Genomic DNA, 24,440 nt, shown 5'->3' with positions numbered 1-24,440 from the left:
TGTATTTAAAAAGATACAGTACGGAAAAAGGGCGGGACTCTCCACAATGAATGGACCAATAACTCCACTGTTCTCCAACCCGGAATTTCCACCAGCAGTAACGGCATTTTATTAAATGGAACAGGTTGGAGAACACAAGACTTGTTCAGACTCTAAAAGAAGGTAAACTTCCAAAATTGCATGAATTAGGGTCCAAACATCATAATAAATGGATACAATATCATCAACTACATATCAAATTTTTGGACAGCAGTCCAGGATTGATAGACCACTAACTAAATTCCAACCATTATGAATAGAGCGAAAAAATGACCCATAAACTATGTATAATTGATAAACTTCTACTTCCTGCGGAACCCCCTAATGAAATAGCAAATATTAGAAAATGGGAAAGTGAAATAGGAGAGTCCGATAATGGCACAGTGGTGTAGTGGTTAGCACTCTCACCTAGCAGTAAGAAGGGTCACTGGTGGGGGGGCGTGTCCAAGATGGCCGACTGAGCGGACGCACTTGCTGAGAGCTCCGCCGACCATCCGCTGTAATTGACTCCTAGCCCTGCAGATACCGCTCGTGGAGCAGCTTACCCTTGTGCACACGGTCCCGGGAGGGGATGACCAAGGGCAGGGGTAGCTCCGGTTGCCGTAGGACCCCCGCATCGGCCAAATCTAAGCCGCGGCCTAACTCCGGCCTATCTCCGGACCCGAAGCCTGCGGCCCGCATGGCGTCCCCGTCGGAAGATCCGGACCCGGCGCTCTCGGAGCAGTCGAATTTTGCGGCATTGATGCAGGCTATCACCACCTGCCAATCTACCCTGACGGGGAAGATCGAATCGGTGCAGCTCGATATCAGCCTTGTCCGAAGGGATATGGATTCGTTCCGCACCCGGCTGACTGAGGCGGAGCGGCGGCTGGGTGACTCTGAGGACGTACTGCGAGATCACTCCGGGACACTCCGAACGTTGCAAACCAGGGTGAAGATACTGGAAAGTAGGGCAGAAGATTCTGAGAACAGGAATCGAAGGAATAACCTTCGCATTGTGGGACTACCTGAGGGAGCGGAAGGAGCAGATCCCCACACCTTCACGGAGAACCTGCTTCGCAAGCTCCTGCCTCAGGCACCCTTTTCAAGTTTCTTCACGGTGGAGAGGGCACACAGAATGCCTGCCGTCCGGACCATTCCGGGGGCTCCTCCACGTACCTTCATTCTTCGCCTTCTCCACTTTAGGGACCGCGATTTGGTGTTGCGGGAGGCACGCAAGGTGGAGGCTCTTACCTATGAGGGGGCGCGATTGATGATCTTCCCGGATTATTCCATTGATACCCAGAAGCTACGCCGATCATTTGACCAGGTAAAGCTGAACCTCCGCAATAGACGAATTAAGTACAGTATGTTGTTCCCGGCCCGACTTCGTGTACAAGATGGTGAGACGGTTCGTTTTTTCACATCGCCGGAAGATGCTGCGAACTGGTTGGAAACCTTGCCAAGGAACAGGGATGATCGGTGAGCTGCCCCTAGGGTGCTGTTTGTTTGCCTTCCACCTGTACCCTACATTTAATTTGAACGGAGCCCTAGCCGGACTCGATGGGCATGGGCCGGCTTGAGATCCGCTTAGTGGCAATGGCGGTGTTTTACCACTTTATTTCCAGTTTGACTGTCTATACTGTGCCTGAGCCTACTCTGACTATGACTTTCCTTTGTTGGTGGCGATTTGCTCCCTTTGTTTTGCAACAGTTTTTCTTTCAAGAATCTGCCCCCGGCTACGGCCGGGTGAACTGAACTTAGTCTATCATGCCTCTGCAGGGCCCTTTTATCCGACAAATGGACTGGGCTGGACTTGCGGTGCTCAGACGGTTGCACTCATGGTGCTCATCTTTTCATGCATCCCCATGGTTATTACCAGGGCGGTTTGGTTTGGGGTTAGGACACACCGAAGTTTGGGGGGTGGTGTCGGGGTGGGGGGTGGGAGGGGGGGGGTTTCGGGTATTGTGTTCAGGACATTCTTTTGTAAGTATTATTCTCTATGTATATCTGTGTTGCTGAGGTCTGATTCTTGGTATAGTTTTGATGTGTCAGGGGAGGAATTTTGGAAATGTCTATTTACTGATGTGGGGGGGGGAGGTTCTTTGGGGGGTGGGGGGGTTTGGATTTGTGGGCTGTTGGGGGGTCTCCTGGGTGCTGGGTTGTGGTTTCTGGGGGGCCGTGTCCACTTCTGTGAGATGAGTCTATGGCTCCTTTAACCATTCTGTCCTGGAACGTGCGAGGCCTCAACTCGAGGCTCAAACGTTCCCTGGTTTTCACGTATCTTAAGCGATACTCTCCACAGATTTGTATACTGCAGGAGACTCATCTGGCGGGTGGAAGGACGCTGGCCCTTAAGAAACCCTGGGTTGGGGCATATTATCATTCTACCTACTCTGTGTATGCTAGGGGGGTCAGTGTTCTGGTGCACAGGTCTCTTCAATTTAACCTATTGGATCTCCATTTGGATCCGGGTGGCAGGTATGTGGTGATCCATGCCATGTGTAATGGATTGGAGATGCTGCTGCTGGGTGTTTATGTTCCCCCGCCGGCTACCATGGAGCTCCTTAACAAATTGACCCCTATCATGGCACTGTACCCAGGTGCTGCTATTTTGATGGCGGGTGACTTTAATATGACCCCGAACCCCTCCCTAGATAGGTTTCGGGGGGGGGTGGGTCAGAGCTCCCCACTTATGACCTGGATGGATCTCTACGGGCTCACTGATATCTGGCGGTGGAAACATCCTACTGACAAGCAGTACACGTGCCACTCTGCCACTTATGCTTCTTTTTCAAGGATTGATCTGCTGCTGGCTGACGCTTTGCTACTGCCCCGCACGGTTGGTGTGGAGGTCCTGCCTAGGGGTATTTCAGACCACGCTCCCGTGCTGCTGCGGCTAGAGGTGGGCCCCACTTTGGGCCCCGCCATGTGGCGGCTTTCCGGGTATTGGGTGGCGGACGAGCGGGTTGCCCCGGAGGTGGAGGGGGAATTGGGTGCTTACTGGGGGGTAAATGCTGGTACCGCGACGTCCACGGTGCTCTGGGACGCTTTTAAGGCCTATGCCAGGGGTCAGTATCAGACTGCCATTTCCAAGGCCAGGAAACATTCTAGGTTGGCGCTGGCGGAGGCGGAGAGGAGGGCGCAGGAGCTTGAGAGAGCGTACACGCTAGGGGGTGGCGGAGCCTCCTATTCTGCCTTGCAGTCGATACACAGGGAGATTGCTTTGCTCAGGACAGAGGGTAGTAGGAAGATTTTGTTGGCCCAATCGCAACGCATTTTTGAACAGGGGGAAAAGACGGGCAGACTTTTGGCCTGGTTGGCTAGGGAGAGGGCTTCTGTGGCGCATATCGCCAGGATCAGAGGAGAACATGATGAGGTGATCTCAGACCCCTCTCAAATTAACGACCGATTTGTACAATTTTATAAGGCCCTTTATGCTCCTAGGGAGGTTTTTACTCTGGAAGCACTTGGTCACTTTTTGGACCGGGTTGACTTCCCGCAGCTCTCTGATGAGGACCGTACCCGCCTGGAGGGCCCGATCTCTCTTGAGGAGGTTCAGGCGGCTATTGTCTCCCTCAAGAGCTCAAAAACGCCGGGCCCGGATGGCCTGCCGGCAGAGTTCTATAAAACGCACGCTGATACACTTGCGCCGCGATTTCACGCCCTACTCCGTACTATGCTAACTGAAGGGAGTCTGCCCCCCACGATGTCCGAGGCGGTGATAGTCGTTATCCCTAAACCGAATAAGGACCCTGAGTGCTGTTCCTCCTATCGCCCAATTTCTCTGCTTAATGTCGATGCGAAGGTAGTGGCAAAGATTTTGGCAAATCGGCTTAACTCTGTTATTTTGACCCTGGTTCATGGTGATCAAACGGGCTTTATGCCGGGCAAGGGCACTGACATTAACATTAGGCGCCTCTATACCCACGTTTCTAGGGCTAGGGCGGGACAGGGACAGGGAGTGGTTGCGTCGCTCGACGCAGAAAAAGCGTTCGACTCTGTCGAATGGCAATTTCTCTGGGGAGTTTTGGAGCGCTTTCGCTTTGGCCCTAAATTTATTTCCTGGATTCGGCTGCTTTATAATCACCCCGTGGCCAGAGTCCGAACCAACGGTGCGGTATCGGAGGAGTTCGCGTTGGGTAGAGGTACGAGACAGGGGTGCCCTCTGTCCCCTGGCCTCTTTGCACTAGCCATAGAGCCCCTGGCCATTCTTTTACGGGCATCGGAGGCATTTGTGGGGCTGCGAGTGGGTCCCCTTGAAGAAAAAATTTCGCTGTATGCGGACGATGCACTTCTTTACCTACCTGATGCATCTGTCTCCTTGCAGAGGGCCTTGGGTATTATGGAGGAATTCGCTTCCTTCTCGGGAATTAGAATTAATTGGGATAAATCCTTGTTGTTCTCACTCCCTCAGGATCCTCGTGCTGAAGTAACGCCGACGCCACTGAAATTTGTTCAGGGGTTCCGTTACTTGGGGATTCTGGTGCGAGGAGATCCTAAGCTCTATCTAGCTGACAACGTATACCCTATCTTAGACGACCTGACTGTTAGATGCCAGATGTGGAAGTCTTTGCCCTTGTCACCGGTGGGTAGAATTAACCTCTTGAAGATGACCTTTTTGCCAAAGTTCTTGTATGTTTTTCGGAACACCCCTACCCCGATCCCGAATTCTTTTTTCCTCAGGGCAGACCGGGTGATCAATACGTTTATTTGGGCTGGAGCTGTGCCCAGGGTGGGGAGGCTGGCCCTCCAGCTGCCTCTCTCGGCTGGGGGCCTGGCCTTGCCATGCCTGAAACAATATTATTGGGCAGCGGTACTGGTGACAGTGCGGTGGTGGTTTGTACAATCGAGATCCAATCCGTCGGTTAACCTAGAGGCGGCCATCCTGGGGTCTTATGCTGCGCTTAGTAATTTGGTATTTAGGGGCCCTAAAGCTCACCCTATGGTCACGTCGAATATGGCGGCGACGGTGCGTGTGTGGATGCAGGTGTCGAGGAAACTTAATGGTCCTTTGGAGGTCTCACCCCATACGCCGCTGTGGGGCAATCCACAATTGAGCCATTTCAAATCTATCCCGGATCCTGCCCTGTGGGCCAAATATGGCATCACGACCATACAGCAGATTATGCCTAGGGGGGTCCTCCTAAACTTTGATACCCTCAAGAGGGAGTTTGGGCTGTCGAATAAGATGTTTTTTCGATACCTGCAGCTGCGCCATGCGTCGCGGGCCCAATTCCCTGCCCCAATCTCGGTCTGCTCGAACCAAATTGAAAAGTTTCTCATATCCAAATATGCGGATCGGGTCCTCTCCTCCCTGTACCTTAGGCTCTCCATTTCGGAACCCGAGACGGAGTCTGCGCTTTTTCGCAAATGGAGGTCTGATCTTCCATCACTGGACGAGGAGGACTGGCAGGAGGGCATCCAGAATTACATTCCCCGGGTGATCTCTGCGCGCGACAGATTCATTCAACTGAAGTTTCTTCATAGGGCATACTACACTCCACAGAGACTTTCGAGAATATACCCACTAAGCTCAGATCGATGTCCGAAATGTGGTGTGGAGGTTGGGACATTTATGCATGTGGTGTGGGAATGCCCAGCTATTCAGACCTTCTGGAGGGGGGTGGTGGGGGTGCTGAATTCGGTGGGGGGCCTCTCGGTGGGGCTGGACCCTGTGGTCCTGCTGTTGGGGGTATGTGACAGAGTAGTGGTGGGTACATATAGACAATTGTTTGTATTTTATGCGGCCTTTTATGCCAGGAAGACTATTCTCCTTAACTGGAAGAGGGCGGACCCCCCTGGGATTTCACAATGGAAAGGGTTGATTGACTCCGCTCTTCCACTATATAAGTTGACGTACATGAGTCGTAAGTGCCCGTCCAAATTTGATAAGATTTGGGGGTCTTGGGTGGGAGTGTAGATGGGTCACTAGCGGGATGGGTGGTTGTGGGTTTCGGGATGTTCTCCTGTATTTACTTGATCATTACTGAATGCTGCGGGCAAAATGCGGTAATGCTGTGAATTGTTTATCACTATGAGCTATTTCTGGATATTTGGCTTTTGCTCTCTTTCCCCCCTTCCCCCCTCCCCCCCCTCTTCCTCTTCCCCTTCTTTTTCCCTTTTGCCTTATTTCCTCTCCTATACCTTTTGACCTTCATCAGCTAATTTGTAAGTCTGTTTAACCGATTGTACACTGAACACTTTGTTATGTTGTGTTGTGCAATGCGCTGTTGTATTGTACCAATGTTTGTTCATTCATTTAATGGTGATAAATAAAAACTTACCTGTTAAAAAAAAAAAGAAGGGTCACTGGTTCAAATCCCAACCACAACACTACCTGCCTGGAGTTTTCATGTTCTCCCTGTGCCTGCGTGGGTTTCCTCCGGGTACTCCGGTTTCCTCCCACACTCCAAAGACATGCAGGTAGGTTAATTGGCTTCTGTCCAAAATTGGCCCTAGTATATGAATGGGGACCTTGGATTGTGGGCACCTTGAGGGTAGGGACCGTTGTAAGTGTGCGATGTACAGGGATAGGGGCAATTGTAGACACTCACTCAGGTTGAACTGGATGGACTGGTGTCTTTATTCAACCTTACTAACTATGAAACTATGAAGCTAATAGAATGGGATAAAGCATTTTTATCAACAAATTAATCGTGGTAGTCAAGCATCAAGAACGCAATTCTAAAAATTTGATGAGATGGTACTGGAGCCCAGTAGATTTAAATAAGATAAATAAAGATAATACAAAAAAAAAAAAAAAAACATTGGAGATGCTTAAGGGATAAAAGGAACAAATGACACATATTTGGTATGAATGTCATGCGGTGAAGGAATTCTGGTATAAAATATTCGAAATATACAAACTGCCATCTGGAAAGGAGATGCAACAAAGCGTAAAGGTCTCGATATCGTCTAGAATACCTGGATCATTGAAATTTATAAATACGGACATACTTCACCATATGATAAATGCAGCTTGAAAATGGAGAAAAATAAATGGCCCTACCCGCACGCCGCCACCGATCTGCCTCCATGGGAGGCACCAGCTGTAATGACCGTCCTCTCAGGTGACAGTTCTTTTATAACTGAGGGCGGGGCCACGCGGTGACGTCTCCCCTCTCTGACGCACGGGGAAAAAGAACTGTCACCTGAGAGGACGGTCAATGCGACGTGTGTCACCCATGGAGGCGGACTGGGTGCGGCGTGGGATTTTTTTTTTCCGGGTCCGTCAGCGGAGGAGAAGATGAATGGACTTCGTGGGGCATTTTTCGTTTTTTAATAAAGGACTTGTCCCAAAGTGTGTCTTGTGGTTTTTTAACAATTTGACAAATTTTTTGTGAAATGGTACAATGTACCCGTTACCATTTTAAACGGGAGGGGGGGCAGGATCTGGGGGTCCCCAGATTCCGATAAGCCCCCCACAGACCCTCCACAACCACCAGGCAAGGGTTGTGGGGATGAGGCGATAAGGGATACTTGACTGGTGAACGTATTTAAAAAAAAAAAAAAAAAAAAAAAAAATTCATTTTTTAAAAACTTTTTTTTTTTACTTTTCCTTCTTTTCTTGGTCTATTTTTTTGTTTACATTCTGTCATCAGAATAACTCAGCGTCGCCATTGTGGCTTGCCTAGGGAGACTTGAATATTTATTTTATTTCTGTAATGCCACGTACACACGATCGGAATTCTCGATGAAAAAGCTCTGATGGTTTTCCCGACGGAATTCCACTCAAGCTGTCTTGCCTACACACGGTCACAACTAATTCCGATCGTTTAGAATGCGGTGACGTACAACACGTACGACGGGACTAGAAAAAGGAAGTTCAATAGCCAGTAGCCAATAGCTTCCGTCTCGTAGATGAATCTGAGCATGCGTGATTTTTGGCGTGTCGGAATTACATACACACGATCGTAATTCTCGACAAAATGGAGACTCGATAATCCTTATACACACGATCGGAATGTCCGATAGAACGTTTTTTCCATAGGGAAAATTGAGAACATGCTCTTCATTTTTGGCTGGCGGAAATTCGGACAGCTAAACTCCGATGGAGCGTACACACACGGTCGCATTTTCCGATGAAAAGCTCTCATTGGTCTTTTTCTGTCCGGAATTCCGATCATGTGTACGTGGCATTAGAGTTGTTAACAATTCAATAGGTGGAGCTTTCCATACTCCCCACATTGAGGGTCCAGAATACAGCATCTAAAAAGGGTACACTGCAATTTTTTTTTTTTTATGCTATGTGAACGAGGACGTGTGACAAATATAAAGTAATAGTCAAGCCCCATACACACCATCAGATTTTCTGCTGGTTTTTGTCTTCAGATTTACCAACACAATGTAGTGGAAGGGTCTGCCTAATGGCATACAGATTGAAACTCCTAAGGTTAGACCTCATATTAAGACAATCAGATAGTGTGTGTATGGAGCTTTATCCCAATCTAGCTTCGAAAACGGAAAATACACTTTAAAAAGGGTTGTAAAGGTTTGTGTTTTTTTCACCTTAATGCATCCTTATGCATTAAGGTGAAAAAACACCTGTCAGTGACCGGCTCCCCAGCCCCCCCCCCTTTTTACTTACCTGACCACTCGAACTTGACCCACGGGAACTTGCTCTCTCTCTCTGCCCGGGGGTTTTCGGCTGTTGATTGGATAGATTGGCTGTCAATCAAATCCAATAACGTGAGCGCCGGGGGGCGGGGCAAAGTACTGCATTCGGGAGAGCGCCTGCAAGGTAATCCCTTCGGGAGAGCGCTTCTCCCGGGGTGGGGTTATCTGATGTGGGGAGGAGCCGCCGAGGGACCCCAGAAGACAAGGTTTGGGGCCACTCTGTGCAAAACGAGCTGCACAGTGGAGCATAGCATGACATGTTTGTTTTTCTTACATTTTTTTTTAAACAAACCTTTACATATGCTTTAAGTCAGTACTATAGCACAAAAATGAACCATAAAGCGTATTTCACATTCGGGTGTCCTTCTAAACCAGTCAGCATGAAGACAAATAAATACCTGAAAGCGTCGTATGAGGTGCTAAGGAATGTTGTTTTTTCAAGGCTCTCTTAAATTGGGCAACTCCATGAAGTACATTCCTGACCTTTATCCACAGGAAGTAACCCCCTCGGTTCCCAGAGGGCCACACACTCTCCAGAACAGCCTGTGCAGGAACAGTTTGAAAACATATTTAGACACTTTTTTTTGGCAGTTTCTATGTTCTACATCTGACGGGGGGGGGGGAGTAAAAGGAACCACTTAGGGACAATATGACAAAAGCACACAACCGGATTCTGTTTGGGAACATTCAGTCCACTGCAAGCTAACATGGTTAACATAAGCTTTGCATACACCGCTGCTAAACATACTGTTCCTCCAAGTCATCTACTTGTTAAGAGGATTCATGAAACCCATCCAGGACCTTGTGTTGTGAAGTGTAGCACAGCTATAACGACCCCTTAAACACTGGGGGCACTTTACAGACGTTTTAGCGATAAAAATAGCGCCTGAAAAGCACCTCTCATACCTCCCCTTTTCTGCAAGCGGCATCTTTGTGGGCAGTGCGGGAGCGGTGTATACAGCGCTCCTCCACCACCCCTGCCCATTGAAATGAAGCCTGCAAACCGCTTTGGCAGCGCCGCAACATGGGCACTATCAACCCCTTTATTCGCCCGCTAGCGGGGGTTAAAAGTGCGTCCCCCCCACCCACTAGTGCCCAAAAGTGCCGCTATAAACAGCAGTAAAGTCCGCACTGCCCCAGTGTAAAAGGGGTCTAAAAAAGGTCAGGGTTCCTGTATGTGAGCGTTTCATTTCCAAAACTCTATGGATCTGTTTTGTAAAATATTTTTTTGAAACATGGAAGATACATTTTTATTGTTCAATTTTTTAACCACTTGCTTACTCGACACTTATACCCCCCCTTCCTTGCCAGGCCAATTGTCGCATTTTGAAGGACAATTGCATGGTCATGCAACACTGTACCCATATGACTTTTTTTTTTTAAAGATGGATAGATTTTTTCTTTTGGTGGTATGTAAATCAGCACTGGGGTTTATATATTTTTTTGCTAAACAAAAGCAAAAAAGGAACATTTTGGAAAAAAACGTAGTTTCCGTTAAATAAATTTTCTTTAGCATTGATGGCACTGAACAATTATCAGGACACGGATGATCAGTGCCCTGTTTATCCGCATGCATGTCCCCATCAGGATTGCCAGTTAAACTAGCAATTCTGTTTACACTGTGATCAGCTGTGATTGGACACAGCTGATCACGTGGTAAAAAGCCTCCCGTTATTGGCCCTCTACCAGGATCTGTAATTGGCAGTGTCTGAAGGGCACAGTGAACAAAGAGCACGCCAGATGCCAGCTTGGGGGGGGGGGAAGGTGCATGTGTGGTTCTGGGAGGATGCCTACGGACTCCCTCCCGAAACAGAGCCACGCTGTAGCCATTTTTCGGCTATAGCGCAGTTATAAAGTGGTTAAAGGCCAAGCCTAGGTTCACACTAGTGCATTTTTAGCTGCTTTTTAGTGCAGCTGCAGTGAAAATTGGTGCGATTTTTATAGGTTTTGAATGCAAGTTTTTACTACTGCAACTTATCCCTGCTGTCAGCCAGCAGGGATAAGTCATTGGCTGTTAAGCAGTCGGCACCCGCCGCCTTTGGAACTTTAGTGATTTTTTTTTATCTTTCCATCTATTAAATCTTCTGCCCTTGTTGTTGCTTTAACTTTGGATAGCAAAACATTTTTTTTCTGCCAGTAAAACCCTTATACAGCCCACTTCCTGTTTCTTGTCTGGTCATTAGCCTAGACCAGTGATGACGAACCTTGGCACTCCAGATGTTTTGGAACTACATTTCCCATGATGCTCATGCACTCTGTAGTGTAGTTGAGCATCATGGGAAATGTAGTTCCAAAACATCTGGGGTGCCAAGGTTCGATATCACTGGCCTAGACTTATGCCATCATGCACAGCTCTCTCTCTTGTGAGAGTTTTCCAGGAAGGAAGGAAGGAAGGAGGGGGGGGGGGGGTATGAGTCATAAGAAGGCCAATGAGAGCTGCAGAGCTGGAGGCGTGTGTGTAAATCCAGGAAGTGAACAGGCAGCAGCTTCAGCTGCCCACAGTTAAAGTGGATGCAGCCAGACTCAGCGGAGGGAGATTTCTACAGCGTATTTGGCAAGTACAGAATGACAGTATATATAAAATAAATATGCAAAGTGGATGGAGGGAAGCTTTTATCAGATGTTTTTATCACAAATTATGTGAGCGGACTGCAGTTCCTCTTTAACAATGATGAGTTATCCTTGCTGTCAGCAGGGGATTCCCCAATGACAGCACAACGTAAACAAAACAGCCAGCACTGGGGAAAAAAATTAAAATAAAAAAACCCAAATCAATTCCAGGCCTTTTTCTGAGCATGCAGCCCAGCAGGCCAGTAAAAGGAGAGGAAAAAGTGAGTTTACCCCCCCCCCCCCCCCCCAACCCCAACCCATACCAGGCCACATGCCTGAGGAGGTGCAGCAGGGATGACTCATCGTTGTTAGGAAGCCACACTTGTGCCATTCCTTTAGAGCCGTGCCATAATCAGTGATGTCATCGCCAGCTCGGCCATTCATATTGCCGAAGCCCGTGAACCCAGGAAAGACAACCGGGTGAAGATGGAAGCGCCTTCAGCGCCCCTGGAGGGCTTAGTTTTCAGGTAAGCGTCATAATATGCTAGTATGCAATTCGTTTTCAGGCAAGTGTCATAATGTGCTAGTATGCGAAGCATACTAGCATATTATGACTTAACCGCTTGCCGACCAGCCAGCATCATTATACTGCAGCAGGTTGCCCCCCCCACCCCCCGTGTGAATAGCCGTAGGTGTAAGTCGGCCTCTTTAAGAGCAACAGGGGGAGCGAGCGCATGGCCGCGGTGCGACGCCGGAGCTGTTGTGCCTGACCAGTGGCCGGAATATCTGCCGGCCACCCGCAATTGCTCCACAGAGAGCCAGATCCCCTCTGACAGGAGAGTAGAGAGAGATCTGTTGTTCCTAGTGATCAGGAACAGCAATCTTTTTCCTCCTCCGTTCAGCCCCCCCCCCCTCCCCCCCAGTTAGAAACACCTCCCTAGGGAACACTTAACCCCTCGATTGCCCCTAGTGTTAAGCCCTTCCCTCCCAGTGACATTTATACAGTAATCAGTGGCTATTTTTAGCTCTGATCGCTGTACAAATGTCCGTGGTCACAAAAAAGTCCCAAAAGTGTCCGATCTGTCCGTAGCAGTCCTGATAAAAATCGCAGACCACCACCATTACTTGTGCAAACCAATCAATATACGCTTATTGCAATTTTTTTTTACCGAAAATATGTAGAAGAATACATATTGGCCTAAACAGTTTTTTTTGGGGGGGGGGGGGGGGGGGGGGGGGTATTATTTCAAAAATTTAAAACAACGGGTATTTTTTTCAAAATGGACGCTTTTTTTGTTTATAGCGGAAAATAATTAAAAAAATATATATACACATATATATATATATATATATATATATATATATATATATAAACAAAAAAAAAAATATCGAACAGGTCATCAAATACCACCAAAAGAAAGCTCTATTTGTTGGGAAAAAAAAAAAAGGACGTTAATTTTGTTTGAGTTGCAAAAAATAAATAAATAGCACCTTGCTATGATGTAGTTGTTATCAGGCCTACTTACCTTATTATAGTAACCATAAGTGATTGCATTTGGTTGAACTCCGGCTTTCTTCATTTCGAACAGAACTTTGACAGCAAGGACGGGCTGCCCATACTGGCCACACAGCTGCATGAGGACGCGGTAGCAGACCTGCCACACACAAATATGTACACCATAAGTATTTATGGAAGATGCAAGTATACAAAAAAAGAAAAGACCAAAAAAATAAAAATAATTCTGAAAAATAAAAAAAATAAAAAGACAACACACTTCTGTTGCTCATCAATATTGAATTATTTGTACAACCAAACCAACAGATCTGTCACCCAGGATTTTTTATTTTTTTTTAAAGTCTCCAACATTTTAAGAAGACAACAGTGTGCTCCTAATTTAGCACTGAGCAAACATTCCAGGGAGGGGGAAATAAGGTAGACACTTTACTGGGATTGGCTGATAATCAAGGTTTTTAGCATCTATTAGCTGTATCTATGGTCAAAATGGTTAAAAATTCTATATTCATATCCACATTGCACTTCAATTATTTCTATCAGACTCCTATTAATCTGAACACTCCTGAACTTTGCAAGCTTACTTTGTGAAAATCCCACACATTTATTTACTTATAATCTGGGACATGTAGTCACCATGTCCTGTGATTTGGCACTGCTGTGTCACACATTTAACAGAGCCTGCCTTCTGCCCTACAGAGGTGCTGAGGAGGAGGAGTTTCAGAAGGCGGAGTCTGTACAGGAATCACCACTTGCAGGCAGCAAGGTACCATGGGATATGTAGTCCTGGGATATGTAGTCCTTAGAAATGTAGAAGCTGCAAAGCATGCAGGGAGTACAGGAAGTTGCCGAAAGAGGCGGACAGCAGACAGACGGCACTCACAACATTAAGGTGGTTGTAAACCCTAAACCCTGTGCAGGGTAAGTGTAAAACTATTACACAGAGTGGGTAAGTATAACGTTTGTTATTTTACAAAAAAAAAAAAAAAAAAAATTAAGTTTATACCCCCTTCAACACTATTTTTCAGGCATTTTAGTGTTAAACAGAGCATGTAAAGCACCTGAAAACTGCGTTCCATGCCATGCTACCCCAGTGTGAAAGCCCGAGTGCTTTCACACTGGGGTGGTGTGCTTGCGATATGGGGAAAGAAAATCCTGCAAGCAGCATCTTTGGGGCGGTTTGGGAGCGGTGTATACCATGCTCCTAAACAGTTCCTGCCCATTAAAACGAATGGGCAGCGCTTTACAAAGTGCCAGAAAATTTATTCGGAAGCGCCGCAGCACGAGTGCCTTTAACCCTTTCTTCGGCCACTAGCGGGGAGGGGGTTAAAAGCACCCCACTATCGGACGAAAAGTGCTGATAAAATGTCAGTAAGGCGCCACTAACGCTCAGTGTGAAAGCAGTCTAAGAATCACTTTAATATTTGCTCATAAAAGTACATTATTGCATAAAGTATCAGGCGTTTGTGCAGCATCAGGGAGCCGCCGGGTACTCTTTTTCCTCACCTCATCAGGAGAGTCGATTTTCTTAACATGCATCTTCCGCAACACATCATAAGCAGTGCGCAGCGCTCTCACTTTGGAGTGGCAGATTTTGACGTAGGCGGGCAGGCAGATGAACCACAAGCCGTAGCAATGTCTCAGCAGACATCTGGACCACATCTGGGGGATGGACGAGTACTGCTTGGCTATTTTATGAGCTGACCTGATCTCCTGCAAAAAGGTTAAAAAACAGCAGCTGTTTCATCTCTACACACAAAACGTAAAACGGGACCACCCAAATCTGACTGGCTCACTAATAAAAAGCTGTACAGAGATAAAAGTGGAGGTGTTGCAGCCATTTAGAGTTGATGGTTATTTTTAATCTAAATGTAAAAATCTCAAATCGCACTGATTGCCTTTTCAACTAGTTCTGTTACATGTCCATCTTACTAGTATACAGTTTATTTCAGGTACTTACATAGCGCGACTAATTTACGCCTCCGTAACTATAAATTTATATATACACATACATATATACATATATATATACACACATATACATACACACACACACACACACACACAAGCTCATGGGGTCTGCAGTACCAGATTTGGCCAGAGGTGCGGGGGGGCACCGGTGACACTCGCAAATACTGGAGGAAAAAAAATAAAATCAGAAATACTCCATTCCAGAGTGTTTCCGAGCCTTTCTGAGTATTTCCGAGGCTCTCTGGCGTGCCCCCCCCCCCCCACCCCTGGCCACGTGAGGTATTGCATGCAATAGAAGTCAATGCAGAACAAATTATCTTTGTTTCCATTGACTTCTATGGGGAAAATTGCTTTGATATGCGAGTGCTTTGGATTATAAGTATTCTCCTGGAAGGCATTATGCTCATAATCCAAGGTTCCACTGTGTGCAATTATATATATAATATTCACATATATAAATATAATATTCACATCAGTTCCTGCCATCAAGGAGCTTACAATTCAAGATCCCCAACTCACATTCATACATACACATACTAGGGCCAATTTAGACAGGAGCCAATCGAACTACCAGCAAGTCTTTGGCGTGTGGGAGGAAACTGGGGTATCCGGAGTATACTCAGGCAAGCACAGGGAGAAAATGCAAACTCCAGGCAGGTAGTGACATGGTTGGTATTCAAACCGAGGACTGCTAGGTGAAAGTGCTAACCACTTTTGCCATAAAGCTGGAGGGAGGGGAGTACAGTACCATATTGGGAACATTGCCTGTATCCAGGCAGCTGCTGTATCCCAGTACACATGAATGGGATTGACATTCACTAAAACTCCTGTGCAGCCCGTGTGGGCAAATGCATCCCTTTGCATGGCTGTATGTATTAGTATGCCCATGCAAATGAGGCCCAAGTGTATGTGCCCATCTCTTCTACTTATTTTGAGATCAAGCAAACCTGCGTCTATGCATTTATATCCTATGACTAGAATATACTGGGAGTTCAGTAACCTATTTTCAAGGCATAAGAACAGCATCATTACACATAAAGCTAAATGTAAGATACCACACTCCTGACAGCTTGAGTAAATTCAGCCTCAGCCTGGGCTCCTCCCAAGCCACATCCAGACTGACGCGTTTCACCCCGCCCACTGGGTCTAGTCATAGAGGACTTCTGGCTGTCAGAAGTGCGGCGTCTTTTATATTTAGCTTCACACAGTGGACCTGGATAAGCACCTTAGATGCCGGCACCCACATACAGTGGATCACCAGACATGTAGTGAAGCTCTATGTCCACTAATGGGATCACCATAATCGTTACTCCTCACACACTCTCCACAGACCTGGAATATTGTGATGAAATATCAGTTGACTAAACTAAAAAAATGTGTTTTGTTATTTTTTTTTTGTTTTTTTAGACATCACTGAATTAACACGATCTGATATATTTAAAAAACAAATCAAAAACAAAAAAAACAAAAACACACAACATTTGATAGATTGATATTTTACCTGTTTTGTTCTCCTGAACATTGGAGATGGGCTGCTGGGAGCTGAGACTTTAGGGAAAAGTCTTTGGTTTTTCAGGAGCCCATCTGGAGTATCAAAAAGATCCAAGGTGAGGACAGGAAAACCATTGTAACTAAAGGAAACAAAAAAAAAAAAAAAAATGGTTAGCACTGCTGAGTTTGCATCACCAAGATCATGGGGCCAATCTATGTGGAGACTTTGACACTCTGCCTATCTTCACGTGGGTCTGATCCGAGTAAACTGCTCCACCCAAACCAGAATATACACCAGCAGTGTATGGCTCCTCTTTGAATTTGGTGCTGGACTGTGTATGCCCAAGTGACTGTACAACTGTTCCTCAGGGATGATCAAATAGGAACAAATCACAACAGAGGGAACTAAAGGCAAATTGGGTAAAGATGGGACTTTTCAGGTGCATGGACACAAATGCACAAATATTTTGCATTAAAAAAAAAAAAATTGTTACAAAAATGTATTTAATTATAATTTTTGGTAAAATCATGCATGTTATTCAACATGTTTCTCCTATTCAGGCTCCCTCAGGAACATAGGCGAAACATGTTGAATAACATGAATGATGAATGACATTATAGGACTGTACAGTATACTTTTAATCTAAAAGAATATCTTAACATTTTGTAACAATTTTTACACAATTTCTCCCTGCATTTATGTGTCCATGCACTTGAAAAGTCCCACATATCCCCCATTAGCCTTTAGTTCTTTATTAAGGGATGTTGGTGCCTCCGATTTTGTGTAAATTGAATGGACAACCCAAAGTGAAAATGTCCAAATTGGACTCAAAGTGTCAATATTTTGTGTGGCTACCATTAATTTCCAGCACTGCCTTAAAGTGGTTCTGCACCTTCAAAAAAAAAAAAAAAAAAATATTAAAAGCCAGCAGTGATTGTGGCACCGGAGGGGGGGAGGGATCAGATGAGCGGAACTTCCACTTCAGGGTGGAGGACCGCTTTAACCCTCTTGGGCATGGAGGTCACCAGAGCTTCACAGGTTGGCACTGGAGTCCTCTTCCCCTCCTCCATGATGACATCACAGAGCTGGTGGATGTTGGAGATCTTGCACTCCTCCACCTTCTGTTTGAGGATGCCCCACAGATGCTCAATAGGGTTTAGGTCTGGAGACATGCTTGGCCAGTCCATCACCTTTACCCTCAGCTTCTTTAGCAAGGCAGTGGTGGTCTTGGAGGTGTATTTGGGGTCGTTATGCTGCAATACTGCCCTGCGGCCCAGTCTCTGAAGGGAGGGGATCATGCTCTGCTTCAGTATGTCACAGTACATTTTGGGATTCATGGTTCCCTCAATGATCTGTAGCCCCCCAGTGCCGGCGGCACTCATGCAGCCCCAGACCATGACACTCCCACCACCATGCTTGACTGTAGACAAGACACACTTGTCTTTGTACTCCTCACCTGGTTGCCGCCACACACACACACACACACACGTGTCACCATCTGAACCAAATAGCTAATTGGGCCCAATTTGGACATTTTCACTTAGGGGTGTACTCACTTTTGTTGCCAGCGGTTTAGACATTAATGGCTGTGTGTTGAGTTATTTTGAGGGGACAGCAAATTTACACTGTTATACAAGCTGTACACTCACTACTTTACATTGTAGACAAGTGTCATTTCTTCAGTGTTGTCACATGAAAAGATAGAAGAAAATTTACAGAAATGTGAGGGGTCCTGATCCCACCCCAAGGCTCACTTTACCTATAATTGACCAATCTCAGAAAACTTTCACAGGCTCTCTTTAAACTCTCTGCATGGGTGAAGTTTATAAATTCTACTTATTTCACACAAGGACACACAACCAGACACTAGCAGTGGTATAAAATTACAAAAGTGAAAAGGTATTAAAGAAACTGAGCTACTAACAAACAAAAAAAACCCCACCGATCTCAGTTTGCATAAAAAACAAAAAAAAAAAAAAAACGAACAAAGCACTCAAAAAAAAAAAAAAAAAGAAAAAAAATGTAAAGCTGGCAGGGACTGCACATGTCACTGCCATGAACCCAGTTATTTTAGTGAAATCTTGGCAGTCACACACAATGTGCTAATGTTTTCTCAGAATTGCCAGGCAGTGAACCATAATTCCCAGTCTGATAAAGAAGACCACCTACAAGGCCTCTTCTAATACAAAGACTGTGTAGATCCTTCCAAATGTATTCTCAAGACTTCTAATCCAAAAGGTGTTACCCAAACACTACAGAAGTCACTTAGAAGTTATGGATTAAAAAAAAAAAAAACATATATACTCACCCCTAGGTGGATGCTGTGTCTGTCCCCCTGCCACCTCTGCACAAAGACCACTGATGGCTCATTTCTCAGACTTCAGTGCTGCTTTGCCCCTCCAGCACTCACTGCGGCACTAAGCTTTGGAGGGGTGGAAGTGGCTGGCTCAGGCTCTCAGTGGCGTGCTTAGAGGCTGAGCCGGCTTCTGGTTGGATCCCGAAATTAAAGTCAGGGGGTCCCTTCAGAGCCTTGACTGTCTGAGTGACGATCCAATGCTGCATCTGTCCCCTGCCACTTCCAAGACTGAGAACAAAGCCATCAAAGACTGAGAACAAAGCCATCAAAGACTGAGAACAAAGCCATCAAAGACTGAGAACAAAGCCATCAAAGACTGAGAACAAAGCCATCAAAGACTGAGAACAAAGCCATCAAAGACTGAGAACAAAGCCATCAAAGACTGAGAACAAAGCCATCAAAGACTGAGAACAAAGCCATCAAAGACTGAGAACAAAGCCATCAAAGACTGAGAACAAAGCCATCAAAGACTGAGAACAAAGCGATCAAAGACTGAAAACAAAGCGATCAAAGACTGAAAACAAAGCGATCAAAGACTGAAAACAAAGCGATCAAAGACTGAAAACAAAGCGATCAAAGACTGAAAACAAAGCGATCAAAGACTGAAAACAAAGCGATCAAAGACTGAAAACAAAGCGATCAAAGACTGAAAACAAAGCGATCAAAGACTGAAAACAAAGCGATCAAAGACTGAAAACAAAGCGATCAAAGACTGAAAACAAAGCGATCAAAGACTGAAAACAAAGCGATCAAAGACTGAAAACAAAACGATCAAAGACTGAAAACAAAACGATCAAAGACTGAAAACAAAGCGATCAAAGACTGTGGATTGCTCAGTTCTCAATCTTCAGAGAGCAGTAACTGGGAGGGAACAGGAGCGGCTGGGCTCAGGCTCTCTGCAGAGACTGAGCCGGCTGCCAGTTAGGTCTCTGGGTGGATCCCGACATATTGGGTTACAGGAGTTCAGAACTAAGCAAACTCCTGTTAAGGAGATTTATCTTCTCTTTTTCTCTGGTAAACGTTCTCAGAGTGAAAGAAAATCCTCAATTCTGGGTTGTCAACAGAACTGGAATAAAGGGGAGATCATCCAATGGGGACACCAGTTCTGGCGAAAAACCAGCGATTTCCTCACTTTTCAGGACTCTCCACTTACTTCCTGTTGTGGCTATGGAAGTGATGGCAAAATTTCCCCAATGGGACACAGATGGCAAAAAAGAGAATTTGCCTAAATTACATCAGATATGAGGAAAGATTAGAGGAACTGATATTATTTTCTCTTGAGAAGAGGAGATTGGGGGGGAGGGGGGGGGGGGAGATATGAACATATACAAAAAAATAAGGAGGGATATGATCACCATATATAAATACATAAGAGGGATATGATCTCCATGTATACATACATAAGGGGGGGGGGGGGGGGTACAATCACCATGTATAAATAAGTAAGGGGGATACATTCACCATGTATAAATAACTCAACTTGGTGTTGAGTTATTCAGTTTAACCACTTAAGGACCCGAAGGATTTGCCCCCTTAATGACCAGGCCATTTTTTTCCTCATAAATAGACCTTTCTTTTGGTGGTATTTGATCACCTCTGCAGTTTTTATTTTTTGCGCTATAAACAAAAAAAGACCAACAATTTAAAAAAAAATATATATATATTTTTTTTACATTTTGATATAATAAATACACCCCCCCCCCTCCAGAAAAAAATTAAAAAAATGAATGTCTTCATCAGTTTAGGCCAATATGTATTCTTCTACATATTTTTGATAACAAAAATAAATAAATAAATAAATAATAATAGCAATAATATATATTTATAGCATTTTTTTTTTTTTACTTGTAACGGTGGTGATCAGCGATTTTTTGCGGGACTGCGACATTGCGGCGGACAGAGCTGACATTTGACACTTTTTTGGGACCAGTGACATTTATACAGCGATCAAAGCTAAAAATAGCCACGGATTACTAAGGATGAGCTCTGCAAGGTTCGCACACCTTTTGTGCAGAGCCTGCCAGGAAGCCGGCACTGCGCTGCGCTAATCACAGGCAATTAGACATTATCCCGATGCGCGGCTGAATAGATCGGGGAAATGTCTCACTACCTGTGATTAGCGCAGCGCCGTGCCGACTTCCTGGCGGGCTCTGCACGTGAGGTGTGCGAACACACCGGAGCTCATCCTTATCGATTACTGTATAAAGGTGACTGGCAGGGAAGGGGTTAACACTAGTGGGTGATCAAGGGGGCTGACAGGGAGTAGAGAGAGATCACTGTTCCTGATCATTAGATCTCTTTCTACTTCCTTGACAGAACGGGGATCTGTTGGTTTACTTTGACAGATCCCCGTTCTGTCTCTCCCTGAAACGATTGCGGGTCACCGGCAGACATTGTGGGCCGCCAGCCATGCGCATCAACTTCGGGCGTTGCCAGCGCCCCCCCCCCCCCAGAGCTCTTAAAGCTACAGACGTACACCTACGGCGATTCGCGCAACCGTGCCAACATGCAGCAGTATAACTGCGGCAGCTGGTCGGCAAGCGGTTAAGGCCATAACAGAGGCCAAAGGAAACGCAACGTCTGGAGAAAAAGATTTCATCTCCAAATACGGAAAGGTTTCTTCACAGCAAGAGATGTGAAAATGTAGAATAGACTCCCTGCAGAGGTGGTTCTGGTCAGCTCAGTAGATAACAGGCCTGGATTCTTTCCTAGGTGTACATAACATAACTGGACACTATTATAGGTAAAGTTGATCCAGAGAATATCAGTTTGTCTCTCGGGAGATCAGGAAGAATTTTCTTCCCCTGCTGTAGCAAATTGGATCATGCTTTGCTGGGGGGTTTTCGCCTTCCTCTAGATCAACTGTGGGTATAGGATTGTGTATATGGGGTTGCGTTTTTTTTTTTTTTATTTTTTTTTTTTATTGGTTGAGCTAGATGGACTTGTGTTTTTTTCAACCTAGCTATGCAACTACAGTGGAACCTTCCAGGAGAATGCTTGTAATACAAAGCACTCGCATGTCATCAGAGTTTCCCCATAGAAGTCAATGGAAACAAAGATAATTTATTCCGCATTGACTTCTATCACATGCAATACCGCATGTGGCCAGGGGGGGGGGGGGACAGAGGGTCTCGGAAATACTTAGGGACAGCTCAGCTGAACTTAGAAAGCCTCGGAAACAGAGTATTTCCGAACGGCTCCGAACAGCTACGAGTATCTGCGGCCACCTCTGGCCAAATGTGGTACTGCACACCCCATTAGCTTGAATTCTGCTCTTTTGTGAGACAACAAACAGCAAACCGAATCAAACAAAAAAAAAAAGTTGCTCATCTTTCAAAACACTTGTTAACCGCGTTACTCGTAAACCAAAGTTCCACTGTATATATGAACACCCCAACTGGAATGCTCGCAGACTCCTCCGAAGGAAATCACCAACATACAGATCATGTGACATAAGCGTTTGCTTCTGACCTGTATTTCTTTGGGTGCTCCTCTCCATTGGGTAAGTGAGGAATCTCTGGTGGGGTTATAAACACTGTGTGCTCGCTCTTGTGGGATTCATCCAATTCTATGAGACGCATCTCTCCAGACTTGTCCACGTCTACCTGAAGGCAGAAAGGAAGAAGAAAAAAAAAAAAAAAAGGATTAAACAAATAGAACAGGTGGCACAACAACATACATTCAGGTTACATTGGCATGAGCAGGTAGTGCCGGTGGGCATGACAGCGGCAGCAATCTGCGCATTTCAATAACACTTTGTGTGTGTCCAGTTGTAAATCACTGAAGGTAAAAATCGCTGGCTATGCCGATGCACCACCGAAATGCACAGGTGGCTGAGACAGATGGAGAAATCAGCAAATTCCCCTCTGTCGTCATCTGCACTGGCGGCAGTCACCTATGCAAATCCTTACATATACCCCTCAGGTGATACACAGATGAACCAAATCCAATTACATAAGTTGTACCGATTTATCTGCAGTCCTCTCTCCTCTACAGCTATTCTAAGTCCAGAATTTATAACACTCGTCTGAGCTCTCGAAACACAGGGGGCTGAAAGCTGAAATTACACTTAGCAGAGCTCAGTGCAGAGATCTGTGAGAGTTGGAGGGAAGGGATCTCCAACGCACAGCCTGTGATTGACAGCCTCAACAGGGTTCCTGTGTGCTGTGTGAAGGTCCCCCTTCACAATGCACACAGGAAGGAAACGCGCTGAGGCTGTCAATCACAGGTTGTGCGCTGGATATCGCTGCCGTCACATTTTGTTTTTCCGTGGTGTCAGGAAAACATGTCAAAAAAGGTGATTCATGCAGATAGCAAAGGAATGAAGCAGCAGACAGAAATAATACTTAGTGCTATGGATTAAGACAAGTACACCGCTATAGAGCAGTGGTTCTCAATTCCTGTCCTCAGGACCCATCAACAGGCAGGTTTGCAAGATAACTGAAATACATTACAGGTGATATAATTTGCTGCTCAGCGATTGCAGTACAGGCGGTCCCCTAGTTACACACATCCCACTTACAAAAGTTAAGCTCTTTGCGGGGGAACTGGTGGCCAAACCTTTTGGCTCACAGGATGCTGCAGCCGGGCTCTTTCCTTCATGTTCACTTCTCATACTGAATACCTCTTGTTTACATAATTTTCCTTTAGATTAGATCGGCCACTGTTCAATACAAGAGCCAACTGAAAAACCCATCTTAGTGAGATAATCCAGTGTGCTGTCATTACCGGGTGTTAGATTTTCCTCCTCCATTTCCTCCTGTGTGCGGCCAGAGGTCCGGAGGCGCTGGTGTATGCAGTACTGTGTGCGGCCAGAGGTCCGGGGGCACCGGTGTATACAGTACTGTGTGCGGCCAGAGGTCCGGGGGCACCGGTGTATACAGTACTGTGTGCGGCCAGAGGTCCGGGGGCACCGGTGTATACAGTACTGTGTGCGGCCAGAGGTCTGGGGGCACCGGTGTATACAGTACTGTGTGCGGCCAGAGGTCCGGGGGCACCGGTGTATACAGTACTGTGTGCGGCCAGAGGTCCGGGGGCACCGGTGTATACAGTACTGTGTGCGGCCAGAGGTCTGGGGGCACCGGTGTATACAGTACTGTGTGCGGCCAGAGGTCCGGGGGCACCGGTGTATACAGTACTGTGTGCGGCCAGAGGTCCGGGGGCACCGGTGTATACAGTACTGTGTGCGGCCAGAGGTCCGGGGGCACCGGTGTATACAGTACTGTGTGCGGCCAGAGGTCCGGGGGCACCGGTGTATACAGTACTGTGTGCGGCCAGAGGTCCGGAGGTGCCAGTGTATGCAGTACTGTGTGCGGCCAGAGGTCCGGGGGCACCGGTGTATACAGTACTGTGTGCGGCCAGAGGTCCGGGGGCACCGGTGTATACAGTACTGTGTGCGGCCAGAGGTATGGGGGCACTGGTGTATACAGTACTGTGTGCAGCCAGAGGTATGGGGGCACTGGTGTATACAGTACTGTGTGCGGCCAGTGGTCCGGGGGCACCAGTGTATACAGTACCGTGTGCAGCCAGAGGTCCGGAGGTGCCAGTGTATGCAGTACTGTATGTGGCCAGAGGTCCGGGGGCGCCAGTGTATACAGTACTGTGTGCGGCCAGAGGTCCGGAGGCGCCAGTGTATGCTATACTGCATCTCAATTTGCGACCGTTGTCTTGCAAGATGAGCAAGATTCAAGCCGCTGGGGTGTGCAGTAACACATTTGGCCAGAGGTGTTGCGGAGTGTCTGAGTGTCTCCAGCGCCCCCGCACCTCTGGCCAAATGTGTTACTGCACACCCCAGCGGCTTGAATGTTGCTCATCTTGCAAGACAACGGTCGCAAATCGAGTCAGGATTTTAAAATAAATAAAAGCTCGTATTGCAAAACGCTTGTAAACCGCGTTACTCGCAATCCGAGGTTTCACTGTAC

At 46.4% G+C, this 24,440-nt stretch overlaps 1 protein-coding gene across 8 annotated transcripts in view; it reads right to left on the bottom strand.

Annotated features, from left to right (window-relative positions):
* Positions 1–24,440, bottom strand: part of LOC143958214 (C-myc promoter-binding protein-like) — a 250,429-nt gene that overhangs the window by 45,949 nt on the left and 180,040 nt on the right. For all 8 annotated transcript variants that reach the window (XM_077467701.1, XM_077467695.1, XM_077467696.1 and 5 more), the window contains 5 exons: positions 21,991–22,124; positions 16,173–16,302; positions 14,207–14,413; positions 12,714–12,842; positions 9,036–9,180 (listed from right to left, as the gene is read on the bottom strand). In XM_077467701.1, the coding sequence (XP_077323827.1) occupies positions 9,036–9,180; positions 12,714–12,842; positions 14,207–14,413; positions 16,173–16,302; positions 21,991–22,124 (745 nt within the window). The remainder of the gene's footprint in view (positions 1–9,035; positions 9,181–12,713; positions 12,843–14,206; positions 14,414–16,172; positions 16,303–21,990; positions 22,125–24,440) is intronic.

Source organism: Lithobates pipiens, unplaced genomic scaffold (assembly GCF_037356315.1).
Source record: "Lithobates pipiens isolate NorthernLeopardFrog02 unplaced genomic scaffold, aLitPip1_a1.2 Scaffold_6, whole genome shotgun sequence".
Taxonomy (NCBI): Eukaryota; Metazoa; Chordata; class Amphibia; order Anura; family Ranidae; genus Lithobates; species Lithobates pipiens.
Note: the sequence above shows the minus strand (reverse complement) of the source record. Positions and strands in the feature narration are given on the sequence as shown.